Raw genomic sequence first — 19,051 nt, 5'->3', positions numbered from 1 at the left:
CTCATGGAGTTCTCTATCGGATGAAGTTAATGGAGCTTTTGTAGTTCGTAACTTTTCTCTGTTGGATGCTACAGAATAATGACGATAGCATGTTGGGGTGATAGACGTGAATGGGTCCTGAGGGACGCGGATCTGCTTTGGACTGCAGTATCTTTATGTAGTTTGGGGATGCACCACAATGCAGTAGCAAAATCCTTGTCCTTCTCCCAGTTCTCGTGCTGTCTTTTATACTATCTCGTGTTGCAGGAACAGGCTTCGTTTGATGCTGACCTTACACACCGTACATTGTTGCCGGAGCTACGATAACTTTTTCCCATTTCCACCGAATAGCCAAAACACGGTCCTGTCACAACAGTCACACTAACAGTTTACATTGTTCCTGATCATAAACCCGAGGTATTTACTTGAGACGACAATTCCAAATTTTTGTCATTTATGATGTAACAAAAATTCAACGGACATGTCCGAAAGAACAGGTACCATATATAAGGTAAGGCTCACCGGCCATTTGACCATCTTCTGTGCAGATGCTCAAACTGGGCCCGAACTCTTATGGGAATCGGCAACAAGCCACGAGTAATGAGTATAATGGGCAGGGGCACTATGAATATAGTGTGGGACAATAAGTTGGGAATGTGGGTCTCACGTGGGGCGTGCCAGAGATAAGCCCCTGCAGTCGCACTGTTCTCTGTGTCCTCAGTGGCTCAGATGGATAGAGCGTCTGCCATGTAAGCAGGAGATCCCGGGTTCGAGTCCCGGTTGGGGCACACATTTTCAACTGTCCCTCTTGACTTATATCAATGCCTGTATGTAGCTATGGATATTGATTTCATTGTAATTTCTTTCTAATGAGCTGCATGGTCACCGATGGTATCTGTTCTTTCGGACAATTACCTAGTGTTCTGGCTGTCTAAAGCATTTAAAGAGTATATTTCCTCTCCATTTCATAATCACCTACTAAAACTAAACTGAAAACTAAAAACTCCCTCCGAACGGGCCTCGGAAGACTCAACGGTACTGCCCGACCGCCGTGTCACCCTCATTGGCGTCACCAGATGCGGATATGGAGGAGCATGTGGCCAGCATACCTTCCTGCCGTTGTCAGTTTTCGTGACCGAAGCCCTCTCTTCTCAATCAAGTAGCTCCTCAGTTTGCCTCATAAGGGCTGAGTTCACCCCACTTGCCAACTGCGATGGTCATCCATCCAAGTGACAGACAAGCCCAACAGCGCGTAATTTCGGTGGTCCGGCGGGAACCGATGTTACCACTGCATCAAGGCCGTTGACAATCACCTACTAAATAATACTTAAATATAATTATAATGCTCTAACACATGAGACGTGAGCACAGAGCACAACCAAATACAATCCAACTGACTAAATACCATTACAGTTAGGGAAGAAGACGTTTTGACAAAATCATTATAGCAATGCAACTACATATTTTCGTAATACGCAAGAAGACTTCATAGTGCACGGAATACAGATATACCAAAGACGGAGATTGGCAAGCTTCCATACACACACACACACACACACACACACACACACATATACACACACACACAGAGAGAGAGAGAGAGAGAGAGAGAGAGATGAAAGGGGTTGAGTGAAAGGCTTTCTCTAAGTCTAAAACTACTATAAACGTGGGTTTGCCTTTCTTTAACCTATCTTCTATGATACGCCTTATGGTAAGTATTACATCAGGTGTTCCTACATTTCTTTAGAATCCAAACTGATCTTCCTCAAAATCAGGTTCTATCAGCTTTTATAATCTTCTGTAACTAATTCGTGTCAGTATTTTACAACCATGACTTATTAAACTAATAGCTCGTTAATACTCACACCTGTGATCACTTGCTTTCTTTGGAATTATTACAGTTTTCTTGAAGACTGGGGGTATTTCACCTATCTCATACGTCTTCCACATCAGGTGGAGTAATTTTGTCATGGCTTGCTCTACAAAAGCTATCAGTAGTTCTGATAGAATGCCATCTACTCCACGGGCCTTGCTTCGACCTAGGTCCTTCAGAGCCATGTTAAAATCTTCTCGCAGTACCATTCCTCCTATCTCACCTTTGTCCACTTCCTCTTCTCTGTCTATAATACTGCCTTCAAACGAGTTTACCTTTTAAAACTCCTCTAAATATTCCTTGCATCTTTCAATTTTTCCCTCCTTTGCTTAATACTGGTACTGGTTTTCCATCTGAGCTCTTGATATTGATACACCTGCCTCTCTTTTCTCCAAAGATCTCTCTTACTTTCCCATATGCGGAGTCTGTCCTTCCCTTAGTTATACATGCTCCTATAGCCTTGCATTTGCCCTCTACCCATTTCAACTTAGTTATTTTGCACTTTCTGTCACGCTTATTTTTTAGACTGTATTCCTCTTCGCCTGCCTTTTATATTTTCTTCTTTCCCCTATTAAATTCAATAACACCTGTGATTATCAAGTTATCAAGGAGCCCCCCCCCCCACCCCCCTCGCAGAACCATGGAGACCTTGACGAAGTGGGGTGGCTTGTGTGCTTCAATGATACGGTTAGTCGTACTGTAGGTGCAAACGCAGTGGAGAGGTACTTATGAAGACACAAGACAAACATGTGGTTCCTGGAGAGGGGCAGTATCCTTTATAGCGGTTGCAGGTGTTAAATGATTGACTGATGTGGCCCTGTAACATCGGCGTACATGGTCTTGTTTTATTGTTAGTGTAAACAGCTGAAAGCAAGGGGAAATTACAGTGTAATTTCTTTTCCCGAGAGTGTCCAACTCCACTGAATAGATTAACATTGATGGCATCCTCTTAGATAAAATATTTTTCATAGGTAAAACCGTCGTCCATTCAGACGGCAGGGAGAGCGGTGTGCTGGCCAGATGGCCCTCCATATCCGCATCCGCTGACGCCAATGTCTGAGGGTGACACGGCGGTCGGTCAGTACCGTTGGGTCTCCCAAGGCCTGTTCGGAGGGAGTATTTAGTTTTCAGTTTTAGTTTTAGTAGGTGATTATGAAATGGAGAGGAAATATATTCTTTAAATGCTTTAGACAGCCAGGACACTAGTTATGATCGGTAAATATTGCAGCTTTCCCAAAACGTTTGTTTTTGTACGTAACTTCGAGTATGCCTAGATCAAATGAAATAAAAAGCAGTATTAGCCTGATAAAATGTAATAAAAAGCAACAGTATCCTGTCAATGTAATTCATTATGTTTTTCTAGACTAGAACATAACGCATTCTCTTGTTGTTCCCTAAAATGACGGTTGGTGAGCTGACTCATTACTGAAAAACTTCTAAACAGGTTTGATGTACATTTTAGACACAGAAATATTGTAAGTTATACCCTTTGCTTATTCTGATGGACATTTTAAACGGAAAATACCACTGTGACACTTGACGTGAACAATGTGTGACTGTTGTTACCTTCTTACCACTAAAATTGTGCTTGTTATCGTTTGCTTTGTTCATGCTCTGATTTAAACCTAGGATGAAATGCCAACTACCTGCGTAGAGTGCTATAAGTGTTTTCTACAGGTATGTAACAATTTACATGCTGAAATACTGTAGCTTGGAGGCCTTTAATTTGAGAGGCCACATTCATGTTTTAGGCATAAACTTGATATCTTTATTTACGGATGTACTGGATATGTGAAGACCTCCGTGGATCTTGCCTCTGGTGGGATGGCTTGCGCGCCTCAGCGATACAGATAGCTGTGCCGTAAATGCAACAACAATGGAGGGGTGTGTGTAGAGAGGTCAGACAAACATGTGGTTCCTGAACAGGGACAGCAGCCCTTTCAGTAGTTGCAGGGGCAACAGCCTGGATTATTGACTGAGCTGGCCTTGTGACATCAACGATAACGATCTTGCTGTGCTGGTATTGTAAATAGCTTAAAACAAGGAGAAACTACAGCCGTAATTTTTTCCTGGGGCATGCACCTCTAGTGGATGGTTGAATGATGACGGCATACTCTTGGGTAAAATATTCCGGAGGTAAAAAAACAGTCCGCCATTCGGATCTCCGGGCGCGGACTAGTCGGGAAGATGTCGTCATCAGCAGAAACAAAACAGGTGTTCTACGGATCTGAGGATGGCTAGAAAATTTAAAATGGGGAATATGTAAATTGAAGTTAGATATGTGGGAATTAACGAAGTTTGGTGGTAGGAGCAGCGGGACAATAGAAATATCTAAAGTACTGCAGAAAAGACGGAACAAGATTTAAGTATTGACTCGCGACCGACAAGAAAAGACAGCAGAAAATCATTCTGTATGTATTGAATTTCCATCGTTCTTCTGAGGCTCGAGGGCTGCAAGGGAGATTTTTTTTTTCCACGACCTGATTCTGCCACAGTGATTTACGGTCACCAACGTTTCTCTATATCAGCTTCGACCATCGTCTTTCATACGGACAGGAACTGTTTTTTATGAAATAAGGCTGGACTGGATCAGCATAAGGTCATATTTCAAAGGCAAAATGATACAGGCAGACATACGCGGTTTCTGACATTTTGTAACATGGACCTCCAACTGCTGCGTTCAAAATATAGAAGCTAGTTTGTTAATGCAGTTAAGGGAGACGTATGAAGCAATGACTAATCGTCTGGATGAAAATTTTCATTAAACTAAAGAACAAATGTATTTTTATGTACTGCAAGTAGTAATCACATCTTCCTCTAGTTCGTCTTCAATTGACACGATTTCACTGTAGTACGAGTTGTCGTCCGCTGCTTTCGATGCAAACAGGAAAACAAATTTTTCGATCAGCCCCTTATGATTTTTTGAGGTAGGTTTTCCAGCATTAAAAGATATTTCTTTTCCCTTCACCGCCCCATTACATTCCTCTGCCAGCACATACTTAACTCACAAGTTTCAATTCTCCCTCACCAAAGTCGGCGTCCAAATCATTCTTACTTCCCCACCACGCTTCATCTACGCTCATACATGGTGATGGTCTAGCAATACTTTGAGATCGAATATCTCCTACCATCTACAGCTGCATATGTATCTACAGTCCCTGGCCAATTTATTAGACGCACTACAGTTTTTAAGAAAGTTTTGATTTCTGTCTAACGAAATTTGTTTTTTTAATACATAAATTTCGAAAAATGATTGTGTGTAGTCTACTTCATAACTAAGGCGATATAACAAATAAATAAAACGTAGAATCTGTTGAAAATATTTTATTTCAGTAATTACAACAAAAATTAAAATATTGTGAAACTGAAAACATTAGTTTTAATATCTTGTTGAGTCACCTTTCGCAGCTACGAGAGCCTTAATACGACGTGGCATGCTATCGATGCACAACTGTGCTGTGTCCTGCATTTGTGGATGATGATAACACACATGGATGATCCTATCTAAGAGCTGTGTTTTTGTTGTGATGATGTCTTTTGCCACGTCCCTCTTCATTAGTTACCATACATTTTCTGTGGGATTTATGTCGGTACTATTACCTGGCCAGTGGCCGAGCGGCTCTAGGCGCTACCGTCTGGAACCGCTCGACCGCTACGGTCGCAGGTTTGGATCCTGCCTCGGGCATGGATGTGTGTGATGTTCTTAGGTTAGTTAGGTTTAATTAGTTCTAAGTTCAAGGGGACTGATAACCTCAGAAGTTAAGTCCCATAGTGCTCAGAGCCATATTACCTGGCCAATCTAACAGAGGCATATTTTGTTCCTTCAGAAAGGGTTTAACTGACGTGGCTGTGTGACAGGGAGCTCCATCCTGCATAAAAATAAATGGTTCCCCATTGGGGAACCATTCTCTGAGCTGTGGTATTAACCGCTTTTGCAGAACTTCCTTGTACTGGTCGTACCTCATTATGCCTTTAACCACGTAAAGACGTCCTGTACCCTTGCCACAGGTGACAGACCAAATCATCACCTTAGTTGCGTGACGGTCTGAATAGTGCAGTCGGAATGAAATTTTCCTCCTGTTCGACAGCGCACATAGTGAGATTTGTTAGTTAAAATTTCAAACGTGCCTTCATCGCTGAAGCATATCTGTAAAAATCAAAAAACATTATTAATATACTATGAATAAATGTACCTAGGTTATACCATATCGTAAATAATAATTTTAGAGTTAAAATACCTATCTCCAGAAATCCGCATCCGTATGACACCACTGTTTAGCCCACTTCAGACGCTTTTCTTTCTTATGGCTGTTAACTTTGGTTTTCTAGCAGGTCTACAGGCCTTGAAATCAATATCCTTCAACTTTCTGCGAACAGTGCGTTCAGATTCATTCATATTACCCTCTTCCAGTTGAGATTTTATCTGTTTCGTTGTTGCGAATCTGTTTTCTAGGCAAATTCTTTTGCAAAATCTTTCTGAACTTCGGATGAAAATTGGTTTTCTTCCACATTTATTCTTTCTTCTGGGGCTCAATTTCTCACCTGAATCGATTTTCTTCTTTATGTGCCCTACGCTAGCTTCTGACATTTCCAACCTTCGTGAAATTTCCCGATTGGAATACATTTTCGTATTAACGAGGACTTTAATCTCAGTTTTTCTACGTGGTGAAGTGTCCTTTCTTTTACCCGTTTCTAAAGGTCACAATTAGTAATATCTAGCTGTTAAACAATCAACTGTGATGTCGATATTACGAAATTGATAATCAAAGCGAACAAAGTATTACACCAGTTACACGCGGGAACGCCACTGAACAGGTCCTTTCTTGTACGCTGTACTCTGCACATTGATACCTACAATAATTTAACAATCCAATGTCACGTAGCAACAATAGATACAAAATTCAACACTGTAATAAGTACCCTGAATAACTGTCATAAATTTTCCGATTAATCGCATTAAATATAGTACTCAACACATAATATTACAAATAACATTAAAAATGTGCAGAGCGTCTAATAATTTGGCCAGGGACTGTGTACTCCAGAAGACACCTCGTAGTGCATGGTGGAGAGCGCTTCTGGTATCACCGCCTTCACCCAATTTCTATGTTTCGTTCGCGAATGGCACGTGGGAACATTTAATTTTAAGTAGACCTTCGTATTACCTCTAATGATTCTGACTTTCTCCTTGTGGCCATTTCGTGAGATGTGTATGGAAGGAAGTAATATGTCGATCGACTGTTCCCAGGACGTCTGCTACTGGAATTTGTTGAACATCTCCTTAAAGCTCTCGCGCGCAGTAAATGCCGGCACGGTAGCTCAGCGTGTTCGGTCAGAGGGTTAGCTGCCCTCTGTAATAAAAAAACTGAGTTAATGGATCAACGACGAACTGAAACGGGTGTCTTGCGACGTCCGCCCCGAGCAAATACAATGAACGAAAACGAACAAAACAAAAAAAAAAAAAACTGCCGGCACGGTAGCTCAGCGCGTTCGGTCAGAGGGTTACGTGCCCTCTGTAATAAAAAAAAACTGAGTCAATCGATCAACAACGAACATAAATGGATTTCTTACGACGTCCGCCCCGAGCAGATGCAACGAACAAAAGCGAACAAAATGATATTAAAAAAAAGTAAATGAAACCGCGAGGAAACACTCCGCTCTTCTCTTCTATTAATCGAATCTGGTATGGGTCCCAGTTCCGACGAACAGATGTTTTGTAAGCTATTTCTTTAGTGGATGGATTACATTTCCTTAACATCTTTTCCAATGAATCTCGACCTGCCATCTCTTTTTCCAGCAATTTCTTTTATTTAATCACTCTACTTTAGGTCGCTTTGGATGTTTAATTGCAGATATTTACCGGTAGTTACTACTTCCAATGATTTTTCGCCAATAATGTAATCACACAGTAGTGGATTTCTTCCCCTATTTGTGAGCAATAAATTATACACTGAAAGCCAAAAAATTATCACCACTGCCCACCGGGAGACTGAATACCGCCTGGTAGCATTGCAGGTACGTGACGTGGTAAGGAAAGAATATAAGTGGAGCGGAGACGAATGGGAAATCATTATAGAGCTGATATCGTCTGCAGATGGGGATATCCACTGACATAAGCGATCTTGACAAACGTCAGATTGTTATTGTCCAGCGCCCAGGAACAAGAATCTTGGGAACGGCGACATTGGTCGGCTGTTGGGATGCATCTATGGAAAGTGACTGAAGGACGGTGAAACCAGAGTAAGCGACGAAGTGTTGGACGTCCACCCCACACCGCAGAACGTGGAGGTCGGAGGCTTGCCCTCTCTATAAAGCAGAATAGGCGCGATCTACCTCAAATCTGACGACAGAATACAGTGGCGGTGCAGACTCAACGTAGTGTTTCGGAGCACACCGTTCAGCGTTCATTGAACATGGAGTTCCGATGCAGGTGACGTCTCCGTGTATCCTTGTTGACCCAATGACAGCGTCAATTACAATTGCAGTAGGCACGAGATAATCGAGACTTAATTGATCAATGGAAATGTGTCACCTGATAGGACGAATAATGTTTCTTGTTACACCCAGTCGACGGTCGTGTCTAGACAGACGGTCAACCAGGTGTATAGCTGCTCGAAATATTCAACGCACCACTGACGCAGGCTGGCAGAGCAGTAGCACTCTATAGGGGACATTCACCTTGGATTCATTGGGATCTGTGGTAGTAACAGGAGGTACCGTGAGCGCTGTGGACTGCATTAATATTATTACAAACCACCTGCGTCCCTCCGAGAAGATAACTGTCCGTCTCATAAAGCCAGAATCGTGCAGCAGTGGTTTGAGGAAGATGATAGTGAACTCACATTTACTCTTTGGCCATCAAATTTGCGTGATATGAACCCGACAGATCACATACGGGTAGCTATTAGGCGCCCGATCCGCGCCCATAAATCGGTGGCTCGTAATTTACGAGAATGACGTGACCTGTTCGTAGACATCTGGTACCGTATACTTCATCTTATATGTCGGGTAAAAGTCAGATAACCAGCCCCACATACTGTTGACGGGTAATTTAATACTGACGGCCCGCCGTGTCACGCTCTGCCAATAGCGTCAGTAGGATGCGGTACAGAGTGGCATAGAGTCAGCACACTGGTCTTGCGACCGTTGTCAGCTTCGCAGAACTTGAATCCGCTACTTCTCATTCAAATCTTTCCTCAGTTGGAATTAAGAGACTGAGTGCAACCCACGAAGGAAAAATCCCTGGCAGTAACGGGAACGGAACCCACGGTGCTGCCTCGATACTATAAAATTTCTTTAAAATTAAATCACTATCCCTCGAAGATCCAAATGCGTACTCTAATCCACACACGAGATACCTATTAGATTTAAACCAATGAAATGTACGTGGGATTTCGGAATACAAGGTAACATAAATCTTCAGAGTCAAAGCTGAGGATCCAAAATTAAGTATTTTGAGGGCAGAGCACAATGGCCGAAAATGAATACTTCTGGTGGTACGAGATTTCGAATGATCAACATGTGTGACGGGAGTGTTTCTGAACTGCTTTCGTTTCTGCATCGACGTTGATGGCAGTACTTAGAAAAACAACACACAATCGTCTTTGATATGTTCATGGTGAGATTTTTTATGATGGCATTACATGAAATCGCTGGTGTATGGAACCCGCAGTAGAAACTGAAGCGGAGTTGGTTGTTAGGCTCTCAGCTGCCTGTCTTACTGTACGACAGATGAAGTCTTTTTTGCGCTATTGTAATGCTTGCATAGAAACTAACTGTCAACCCTTTACACAGATGCCACGAGCTTATAAGTCGTAGGTTGTTTGCGTAAATAAGAAACTACATTTCCTTACTTCAGGGTAATCGGTTCATAGTCGTCTACCATCTGCGTAATTTCGACCCAAAAAGTTTGGGGCACACTACATTATGGTATCATCTTTTACATTGCACGTGTAAACATGACGTCGTAGAAGTAGTGCCACTAATAATTGTAGGAAAACACTTATTTTTCTTTCTTCTAGATATAATCACAGAATATGCTTTTAATCGTGAGTTTCAGCCATACTTTGGTTATCTACAGAAATTATAAGTCTAAGGAAACATTTTGTGAAGAGGGTCTCCTTAACATGCGTTTTCGCGACACTGTTTGTCAAATGCTGCGTAAAACTTAGTATTTCTGAAGATGATTAACGTACACCTGAAAGAGGTTACTATTAAAAGCGTGTCTTGAGACCGTGTCTAGAAGAAATAAAAATAATTGTGTAACACATGTCAAACAGTTTCCCCCATACACAGAATTTCGTATTTTCATTGGTAATTGAGTTGGACTCAGCGGGCGCACTCAGGACGTTTCAGTGTATAAGAAAACATGTGAGTACATATCATAGGTCTTCCAAAGCATAAACAAGTTGATAAAAATAAGTGTAAAGTATATTAGTGTAGGGCGGGAAAGAGGGAAAAACTTGTGAGGCTGTTACCAACTTGGTGGCCATTTTGAAGGCCGCCATCTTGGATGCAACTCACAATTTTCAAATGTAAAGTGTGTCCTGTGGTATATCAAACAGATAGTTAATCGCACGAGAAAAACAATGATATCTTACATTTGAATATAGATTTAATCAGTCTGGAGTTAAGACTAATGTTTTTCCTGATGTAAAAGCTGATAGCGTTAACAGAAAGTGAACGTACTGAGATCGTCCTGATGTTAGGAGATGGGACGACCAGTGTTATAGCAGACAATTGCAATTAACGCTACCCATATAGACCACCCAGTACCCACAGTGCGATGCTGAAACATCTCGGATCAACAGCTATTCCAGTATCGTTCAGTAAGAGTCAGAGCATGGTACTCGATCTATCTCGCAGGACATTTAGGTCAGCTGTACATCAAAAAGAGAATTTTGGACACAAATAAATGGCTCCCTTAAAAAAATGCAAATGTTATATCATCCCTCGGACCAACCGGACAGTCGGTTTCAGTTTGCAGAATGGGTGACATTCGAGCTACACATGAACCATCATTTTTCTTATGATGTAATGTTTATAGATGAGCTATTTTATATGTCAAGAGAAAGGTAAATAAACAGAATCACCGATACTCGTCAGATACCAACCCTAAGTATATGGATCCACGGAAGGTTGTTGGCACATCGAAAGTAATAGTTTGGCGTGTAATTTGGGGTTTTCGTATTGGTGGGTCTTTCTTCCTCTCTTTATCTGCAGTAGTTACACGAAGATGTGCTGCCGTCGCTACTATCTGAAGAAGGGACATTTCTAACTTCCTTTCAGCATCATACTGCATCACATCATTATAGGCTAGCTGTCCGGGCTTACCTAGATATCCACTTTCCCAGACGTTGACAGGCGGTAGGCGTCTGGTGCAGTGGCCAGCACGTTCCTTGTACTTAGATCCATTAGATTCCTATTTCAAGGTAATCGTGTATGCGCTGAACAACAGAAACCTTACACACCCCAGAAAGCTGATTGTTGATGCTTGTGTTCAGATTCTGGTACGTGTGTTGGTTGAAGTCCACGAGGAATAGGTGAAGCGACTAACATCAACCTTACAAAGTGCTCGACAACATGTCGCGCACATTGTGTATTCTTTATTTGTTATCACCAGCATTTACCTTGCTCTGTACGAAATACAGAACAAATAAAACCATGCTGAAATGAAAGACCCCATCGTTTTTACGATATTGCAGTGCCTGTGTTGTTAAGAAGAACGGTGCAATGCGGTGACTACAACCGTTATGAAATACATGAAATGTATTCGCAGTTGCGAATAGGAACAACTGTCAGCCGTGCAAGGGAATGACGCCAATGAAAATCTGTGCTGGACCAGGACTCGAGCCTGGATTTCTCGCTTTACTCGAGCGGTCGTCTTAACCACTTTGGCTGTCCGTGCACGACTCACAGACGGACCCAAACTCCCATATCTCGTCGTTCAGCCTCCCAACCTGCAGTCGTACAATTATGTAATTCTCATACAGAAGAGGACATTTCAACTGAAAGTCGCTGCCTGGTATCGGAGGAACAGTACACTACTGGCCATTAAAATTGCTGCACCAAGAAGAAATGCAGATGATAAACGGGTATTCATTGAACAAATAAATTTCACTGGAGCTGACATGTGATTACATTTTCACGCAATTTTGGTGCATAGATCCTGAGAAATCACTGCCCAGAACAACCACCTCTGGCCGTAATAACGGCCTTGATACGTCTGGCCATTGAGTCAAACAGAGCTTCGATGGCGTGTACAGGTACAGCTGCCCATGCAGCTTCTTCACGATACCACAGTTCATCAAGAGTAGTGACACGTATTTTGACGAGCCAGTTGCTCGGCCACCATTGACCAGACGTTTTCATTTGGTGAGAGATCTGGAGCATGTGCTGGCCAGGGCAGCAGTCGAACATTTTCTGTATCCAGAAAAGCCCGTACAGGACCTGCAACATGCGGTCGCGTATTATCCTGCTGAAATGCAGGGTTTCACAGGGATCGACTGAAGGGTAGAGCCACGGGGCGTAACACATCTGAAATGTAACGTCTACTGTTCAAAGTGCCGTCAATGCGAACAAGAGGTCACTGAGACGTGTAACCGATGGCACCCCATACCATCACGCCGGGTGATACGCCAGTATGGCGATGACGAATACACGCTTCCAATGTGCGTTCACCGCGATGTCGCCAAACACGGATGCGACGATCATGATGCTGTAAACAGAACCTGGATTCTTCCGAAAAAAATGACGTTTTGCCATTCGTGCACCCAGGTTCGTCGTTGAGTACACCATCGCAGGCGCTCCTGTCTGTGATGCAGCGTCAAGGGTAACCGCAGCCCTGGTCTCCGAGCTGATAGTCCGTGCTGCTGCACACGTCGTCAAACTGTTCGTGTAGATAGTTGTTGTATTGCAAACGTCCCCATCTGTTGACTCAGGGATCGAAACGAGGCTGCACGATCCGTTACAGCCATGCGGATAAGATGCCTGTCATCTCGACTGCTAGTGATACGAGGCGGTTGGGATCCAGCACGGCGTTCCGTATTACCCTCCTGAACCCACCGATTCCATATTCTGCTAACAGTCATTGGATCTCGACCAACGCAAGCAGCAATGTCGTGATACGATATACCGCAATCGCGATAGGCTACAATCCGACCTTTATCAAAGTCGGAAACGTGATGGTATACATTTATCCTCCTCACACGAGGCATCACAACAACGTTTCACCAGGCAACGCCGGCCAACTGCTGTTTGTGTATGAGAAATCGGTTGGAAACTTTCCTCATGTCGGCACGTTGTAGGTGTCGCCACCGGCGTTGATCTTGTGTGAATGCTCTGGAAAGCTAATCATTTGTATATCACAGCATCTTCTTCCTGTCGATTAAATTTCGCGTCTGTAACACGTCATCTTCGTGGTGTAGCAATTTTAATGGCCAGTAGTCTACAATACTGCAGAGCCTGTGTTGTAAACAATAACGATGCAACGTTCCTTCGGATGTGCATACATGAATGCAAGAGACATATGGAAGTTTGGATCTGGCCGTTGGTCGTGAATGGATAGTCAAAGTTGTTAAAGCGATCGCTCCCTATAAATGCGGGTTCGAGTCCTGGTCCACCACAAATTTTCATTGCCGTCATTCCTTCTTACAGTCAAAGGTCGTTCGTATTCGCAAATGCGAATACATTTCACGTAATTCATGTACCATCGTTTTCCCTGCGTAAACCTCTATCCGTTTGGTATATCACAGGACCCGTTTTCCAAACGAAAATTACAAGTAGCATCCAGAATTGTGGCTCTCAAAATGGTCACTATGTTGGTAATATAGCCTCACAGATCTTTCCCCCCCCTATTCCATGTCATGCTACTTGTCTTTAAATTTGCCGCGCAGGATTAGCCCAGCGGTCTTGGGCGCTGCAGTCATGGACTGTGCGGCTGGTCCCGGCGGAGGTTCGAGTCCTCCCTCGGGCATAGGTGTGTGTGTTTGTCCTTAGGATAATTTAGGTTAAGTAATGTGTAAGCTTAGGGACTGATGACCTTAGCAGTTAAGTCCCATAAGATTTCACACACATCTGAACATTTTTTGTCTTTAAATTTCTTTTAATTTTATAATGGTGGTTCCGTACTTACAGACCAGCCTGTATTTTAGTAACAGTGCTAACAATCGTCTTTTTAATTGCGTAGGTCTCCAGATCATCGCTACCGTCTCTAACCGTGCTCTGTTTGCTTTGTCTTCCAGAACGAATAGAAGAGGACGAGACGAAAGCACATAAAACTACGCTGGTGATCCAGAAAGCAGCTGGTAATGACGGTGCGAACCCAGGCAAACACGATGATACTGGCAGACTGCTGCTGCGGCTGCTCACTGCGCACGGGAACCATCCTCATAGCGCTCTGGTACCTGGTCAGTCTCTCAGCGAACATTCCTTTCTATCTTCTGCAGAGTAAAATAACGCGGAAAACAATATTAGATCTCCTGCCTAGCGTGAGAAGTTGCCTCCATTATTTTTTCGAAAAATGGACGAATGTAGCTGACATTTAATGTTAGGTTCCACCCTGGGGGTGTAGTAAAAAAGGCGACTGCCTGCGGTAAGCAGCATATCCTGCTTCGAATCGCTATATATCACAAATTTGCACTTGCACAACAAATTCATCAAGTTCAAGTTCAAAATATCTTACCCATTTTCAGTGATACCATTTTATGTATTTCATCATCGATGCATCCAATGCAGTTCTTAAAATTTCAGTGGATATACAGTAGAAGAAGAATGGGTACCTTTGAGAGATGAAGTAGTGAAGGCAGCAGAGGATCAAGTAGGTAAAAAGACGAGGGCTAGTAGAAATCCTTGGGTAACAGAAGAAATATTGAATTTAATTGATGAAAGGAGAAAATATAAAAAATGCAGTAAATGAAGCAGGCGAAAAGGAATACAAACGTCTCAAAATGAGATTGACAGGAAGTGCAAAATGGCTAAGCAGGGATGGCTAGAGGTCAAATGTAAGGATGTAGAGGCTTATCTCACTAGGGGTAAGATAGATACTGCCTACAGGAAAACTAAAGAGACCTTTGGAGAAAAGAGAGCCACTTGTATGAATATCAAGAGCTCAGATGGAAACCCAGTTCTAAGCAAAGAAGGGAAAGCAGAAAGGTGGAAGGGGTATATAGAGGGTCTATACAAGGGCGATGTCCTTGAGGACAATATTATGGAAATGGAAGAGAATGTAGATGAAGATGAAATGGGAGATAAGATACTGCGTGAAGAGTTTGACAGAGCACTGAAAGACCTAAGTCGAAACAAGGCCCCGGGAGTAGACAACATTCCATTGGAACTACTGACGGCCTTGGGAGAGCCAGTCCTGACAAAACTCTACCATCTGGTGACCAAGGTGTATGAGACAGGTGAAATACCCTCAGACTTCAAGAAGAATATAATAATTCCCATCCCAAAGAAAGCAGGTGTTGACAGATGTGAAAATTACCAAACTATCAGTTTAATAAGTCACAGCTGCAAAACACTAACACGAATTCTTTACAGACGAATGGAAAAACTGGTAGAAGCCGACCTCGGCGAGGATCAGTTTGGATTCCTCAGAAATGTTGGAACACCTGAGGCAATACTGACCCTACGACTTATCTTAGAAGCTAGATCAAGAAAAGGCAAACCTACGTTTCTAGCATTTGTAGGCTTAGTGAAAGCTTTTGATAATGTTGATTGGAATACTCTCTTTCAAATTCTGAAGGTGGCAGGGGTAAAATACAGGGAGCGAAAGGCTATTTACAATTTGTACAGAAACCAGATGGCAGTTATAAGAGTCGAGGGACATGAAAGGGAAACAGTGGTTGAGAAGGGACTGAGACAGGGTTGTAGCCTCTCCCCGATGTTATTCAATCTGTATATTGAGCAAGCAGTGAAGGAAACAAAAGAAAAATTCGGAGTAAGTATTAAAATCCATGGAGAAGAAATAAAAACTTTGAGGTTCGCCGATGACATTGTAATTCTGTCAGAGACAGCAAAGGACTTGGAAGAGCAGTTGAACGGAATGGACAGTGTCTTGAAAGGAGAATATAAGATGAACAGCAACAAAAGCAGTACGAGGATAATGGAATGTAGTCGAGTTAACTCGAGTGATGCTGCGGGAATTAGATTAGGAAATGAGACACTTAAAGTAGTAAAGGAGTTTTGCTATTTGGGGAGCAAAATAAATGATGATGGTCGAAGTAGAGAGGATATAAAATGTAGACTGGCAATGGCAAGGAAAGCGTTTCTGAATAAGAGAAATTTGTTAACATCGAGTATCGAGTATAGATTTAAGTGTCAGGAAGTCGTTTCTGAAAGTATTTGTATGGAGTGTAGCCATGTATGGAAGTGAAACATGGACTATAGCTAGTTTGGACAAGAATAGAATAGAAGCTTTCGAAATGTGGTGCTACAGAAGAATGCTGAAGATTAGATGGGTAGATCATATAACTAATGAGGAGGTACTGAATAGGATTGGGGAGAAGAGAAGTTTGTGGCACAACTTGACTAGAAGAAGGGATCGGTTGGTAGGACATGTTCTGAGGCATCAAGGGATCACCAATTTGGTATTGGAGGGCAGCGTGGAGGGTAAAAATCGTAGAGGGAGACCAAGAGATGATTACACTAAACAGATACAGAAGGATGTAGGTTGCAGTAGGTACTGGGAGATGAAGAAGCTTGCACAGGATAGAGTAGCATGGAGAGCTGCATCAAACCAGTCTCAGGACTGAAGACCACAACAACAACAACAACAACATAAACTCTTACGTCAGGCTAAGTCTTCAACATCTCAGCACTCTAAATGTAAGTCTCCCAAACACCATATCGTTTCCAACGATGTACGATGTACTTTTCGTGTAAAAAGGAAGCCCAGGTACGCTCAGTGGGCAATTTTTGGCCCCGTCGTCGCTTCAGTAGGTCCTCACCGCCAGATACTCGCACAAGCAACATAGTCACCATTGGATGTGGATCTTTTGAGGTCTAAATGACAGATGATTCTCGGTGAGGATGTACACGTTCAGGTGGGCTGAAGTGTATCCCGCTCTTTATTAAAAGCGCGAACATCTGTTAAGTTACGCGCACTGTGAGAACCCTCATTTATTTACAGCTCTCTCTTGTGATGGGATTAACAGTGGCTTGTGTGTGTGTGTGTGTGTGTGTTTGAGTTTGAGAGAAAAACAGAGAGTATATGCGTTTGTGACTTTAAGAGAGATTGGTAACAGATGTAATTATTACTCTAACACTAGAAGGACAAATAAGCGAGTAAACGTTAAACGTTTAGTGTGCGCGATAGCAATACTGAAATTCTAATATAATATATAGTGGTCTGAAAGCAAATAACAATCAGAGAAATCGATAATTCAATTAGATATCGAGTTATGGAAAATCACTGTATAAATACACGTTAGCAACTCAAAAATTCTCGTCGTTCAAAAATGAAAATAATGGCTCCGAAACGCCCCATAACTTTGACCTCAGCGATGCCGTGTCATCGCGAGAAGACTATGGTGGTTCCACATCCGGAATCCATGCGCTTCTAGTGATACGGGGTAAAGTACTTAATTTACTCTACCACTGATTGGGAAGGAGACGTTTACTGACGAATCCAGTTCAATTCTCAGCATTGTTTCACTTGTAAAATGCGATGAAGGAAAAAGGAACCTGACACCAAGGAGAAGTTATGCAACATAAACGAAAGTTGGTAGGCGTAGTTCTAGGCACATCTGAAAGATTATGTAGATTCACATTTCGCGCCAGTCGCATAACAGTGGCGGTAGTAGAGCCACAGTGAGGATGCAAATCCAGTTTTCTTTAAATACACGCTGTATCGGTCGTGGGTGTTGGTTACCTTTGAGACTGGACGTCGAAAGTTGATGTTCAGAAACATTTTATAATCCGTCCACTGAAACAATAAACATACGCCGCTAACAGTAAATGCATTATTTCTAACTGGTCCCTTGTAACTTCCGCAGAAATCTCTACCCATGCAAAAGAAGGTAACAGCTGAAAGCTATTAGGTTAGGAGCCACATAAATATTAGTTGCGTACTTTCCTCGACAGGAAAATATTTAAGTTTAATACATTCACTGTTTACATACTTTACCAAATGTGCCAGGGCTATTGGGAAAGTAAGTTCCGATCGGTTGCGAAATGGAAACCATTGTTAAAACCAAAAATGTTTTGTTTGCAGCAGTTAGCTACACCTTCCAGCCACTTCTCTACACAGTCACCTCTCCGACTTAGACATTGGCCTTAGAGTCGTACCAACTTTCCAACTTTCCAATACCCTCGTCATAGCAGGAAGCCGCCTGTGCTTTCCGTCAGTTCTCTACGCTGATCTACAGCTCGTTATCTGTGCCAAAACATTGGCAGCTTTGGTGAAACTGACTGGGAGCCAATTACGGGCTGTATTGTGGGTGATCAAACACTTCCCATCGAAAATGCTGCAGGGACATCTTCATTGCCTCTACAGAGTGCGGCCGAGAATTGTCACGAAGCAAGAACAGCATGACAGTTGTATTGTGTGGACTGAATGACATCAGGTGAAATCTCTCACCGGACCCTCATACTTGGCGGGAGACACTATTTTCAGGGCATCTTTCCATGCTCACCGTGCGCACAGAACTGAAAAGAGCGACGTGACGCGATCGTCGTGCATACTAGAGGCGCCGTCCAACACATAGGAGGGGCGCTCGAAAAGTTCCAAGCCGGGATAGTTACCGTAATATCTCACACAAACACCAACATCTACTTTTATGGTAACCCTTTCGCGACTCTAGCTTCGTTAGTTTTGCCGCTAGAATGCGTTGTATACCGTAGTATGGCGAATATCGAGAGAATCAAGACCGTGCTGTGATTGAATATCTTCATTTGAAGTGAATGACGCCCAAGGAAATTGCAGAAGACATGCGGAATACACTTAATGACAGTGCTCCGTCTTATGCAACAGCTAAAAACTCGGTGTCCGACTTCAAACGTGGAAGAACGAGTGTGGAAGATGCGCCAAGGAGCGTAAGGCCTGTCACCGTTGCCACTGATGTAACAGTGACTGCAGTTCGCGATACGATTTTGCAGGATCATCGAACAACATTCAAGCACATTGAAACCATATTTGGAATCTCCCATGGGCGTGCTCATGACATTGTTGTGGATATTTTGGCAATACAGAAAGTTTCA

The 19,051-nt window shown here is 42.8% G+C and overlaps 1 protein-coding gene across 3 annotated transcripts in view; it reads left to right on the top strand.

The window, feature by feature from the left end:
- The window catches only part of LOC126248546 (lysosomal-associated transmembrane protein 4B-like), a 169,662-nt gene that overhangs the window by 117,360 nt on the left and 33,251 nt on the right, over positions 1 to 19,051 (top strand). For 2 of the 3 annotated variants that reach the window (XM_049949609.1, XM_049949608.1), the window contains exon 2: positions 14,095 to 14,259. The exons of the other annotated variant lie outside the window; for it this stretch is intronic. In XM_049949609.1, the coding sequence (XP_049805566.1) occupies positions 14,161 to 14,259 (99 nt within the window). In that variant the 5' untranslated portion in view covers positions 14,095 to 14,160. The remainder of the gene's footprint in view (positions 1 to 14,094; positions 14,260 to 19,051) is intronic. 3 annotated transcript variants of the gene reach the window in all.

This window comes from Schistocerca nitens, chromosome 3, assembly GCF_023898315.1.
Source record: "Schistocerca nitens isolate TAMUIC-IGC-003100 chromosome 3, iqSchNite1.1, whole genome shotgun sequence".
Taxonomy (NCBI): Eukaryota; Metazoa; Arthropoda; class Insecta; order Orthoptera; family Acrididae; genus Schistocerca; species Schistocerca nitens.
This window is presented reverse-complemented; position numbering and strand designations above follow the sequence as displayed.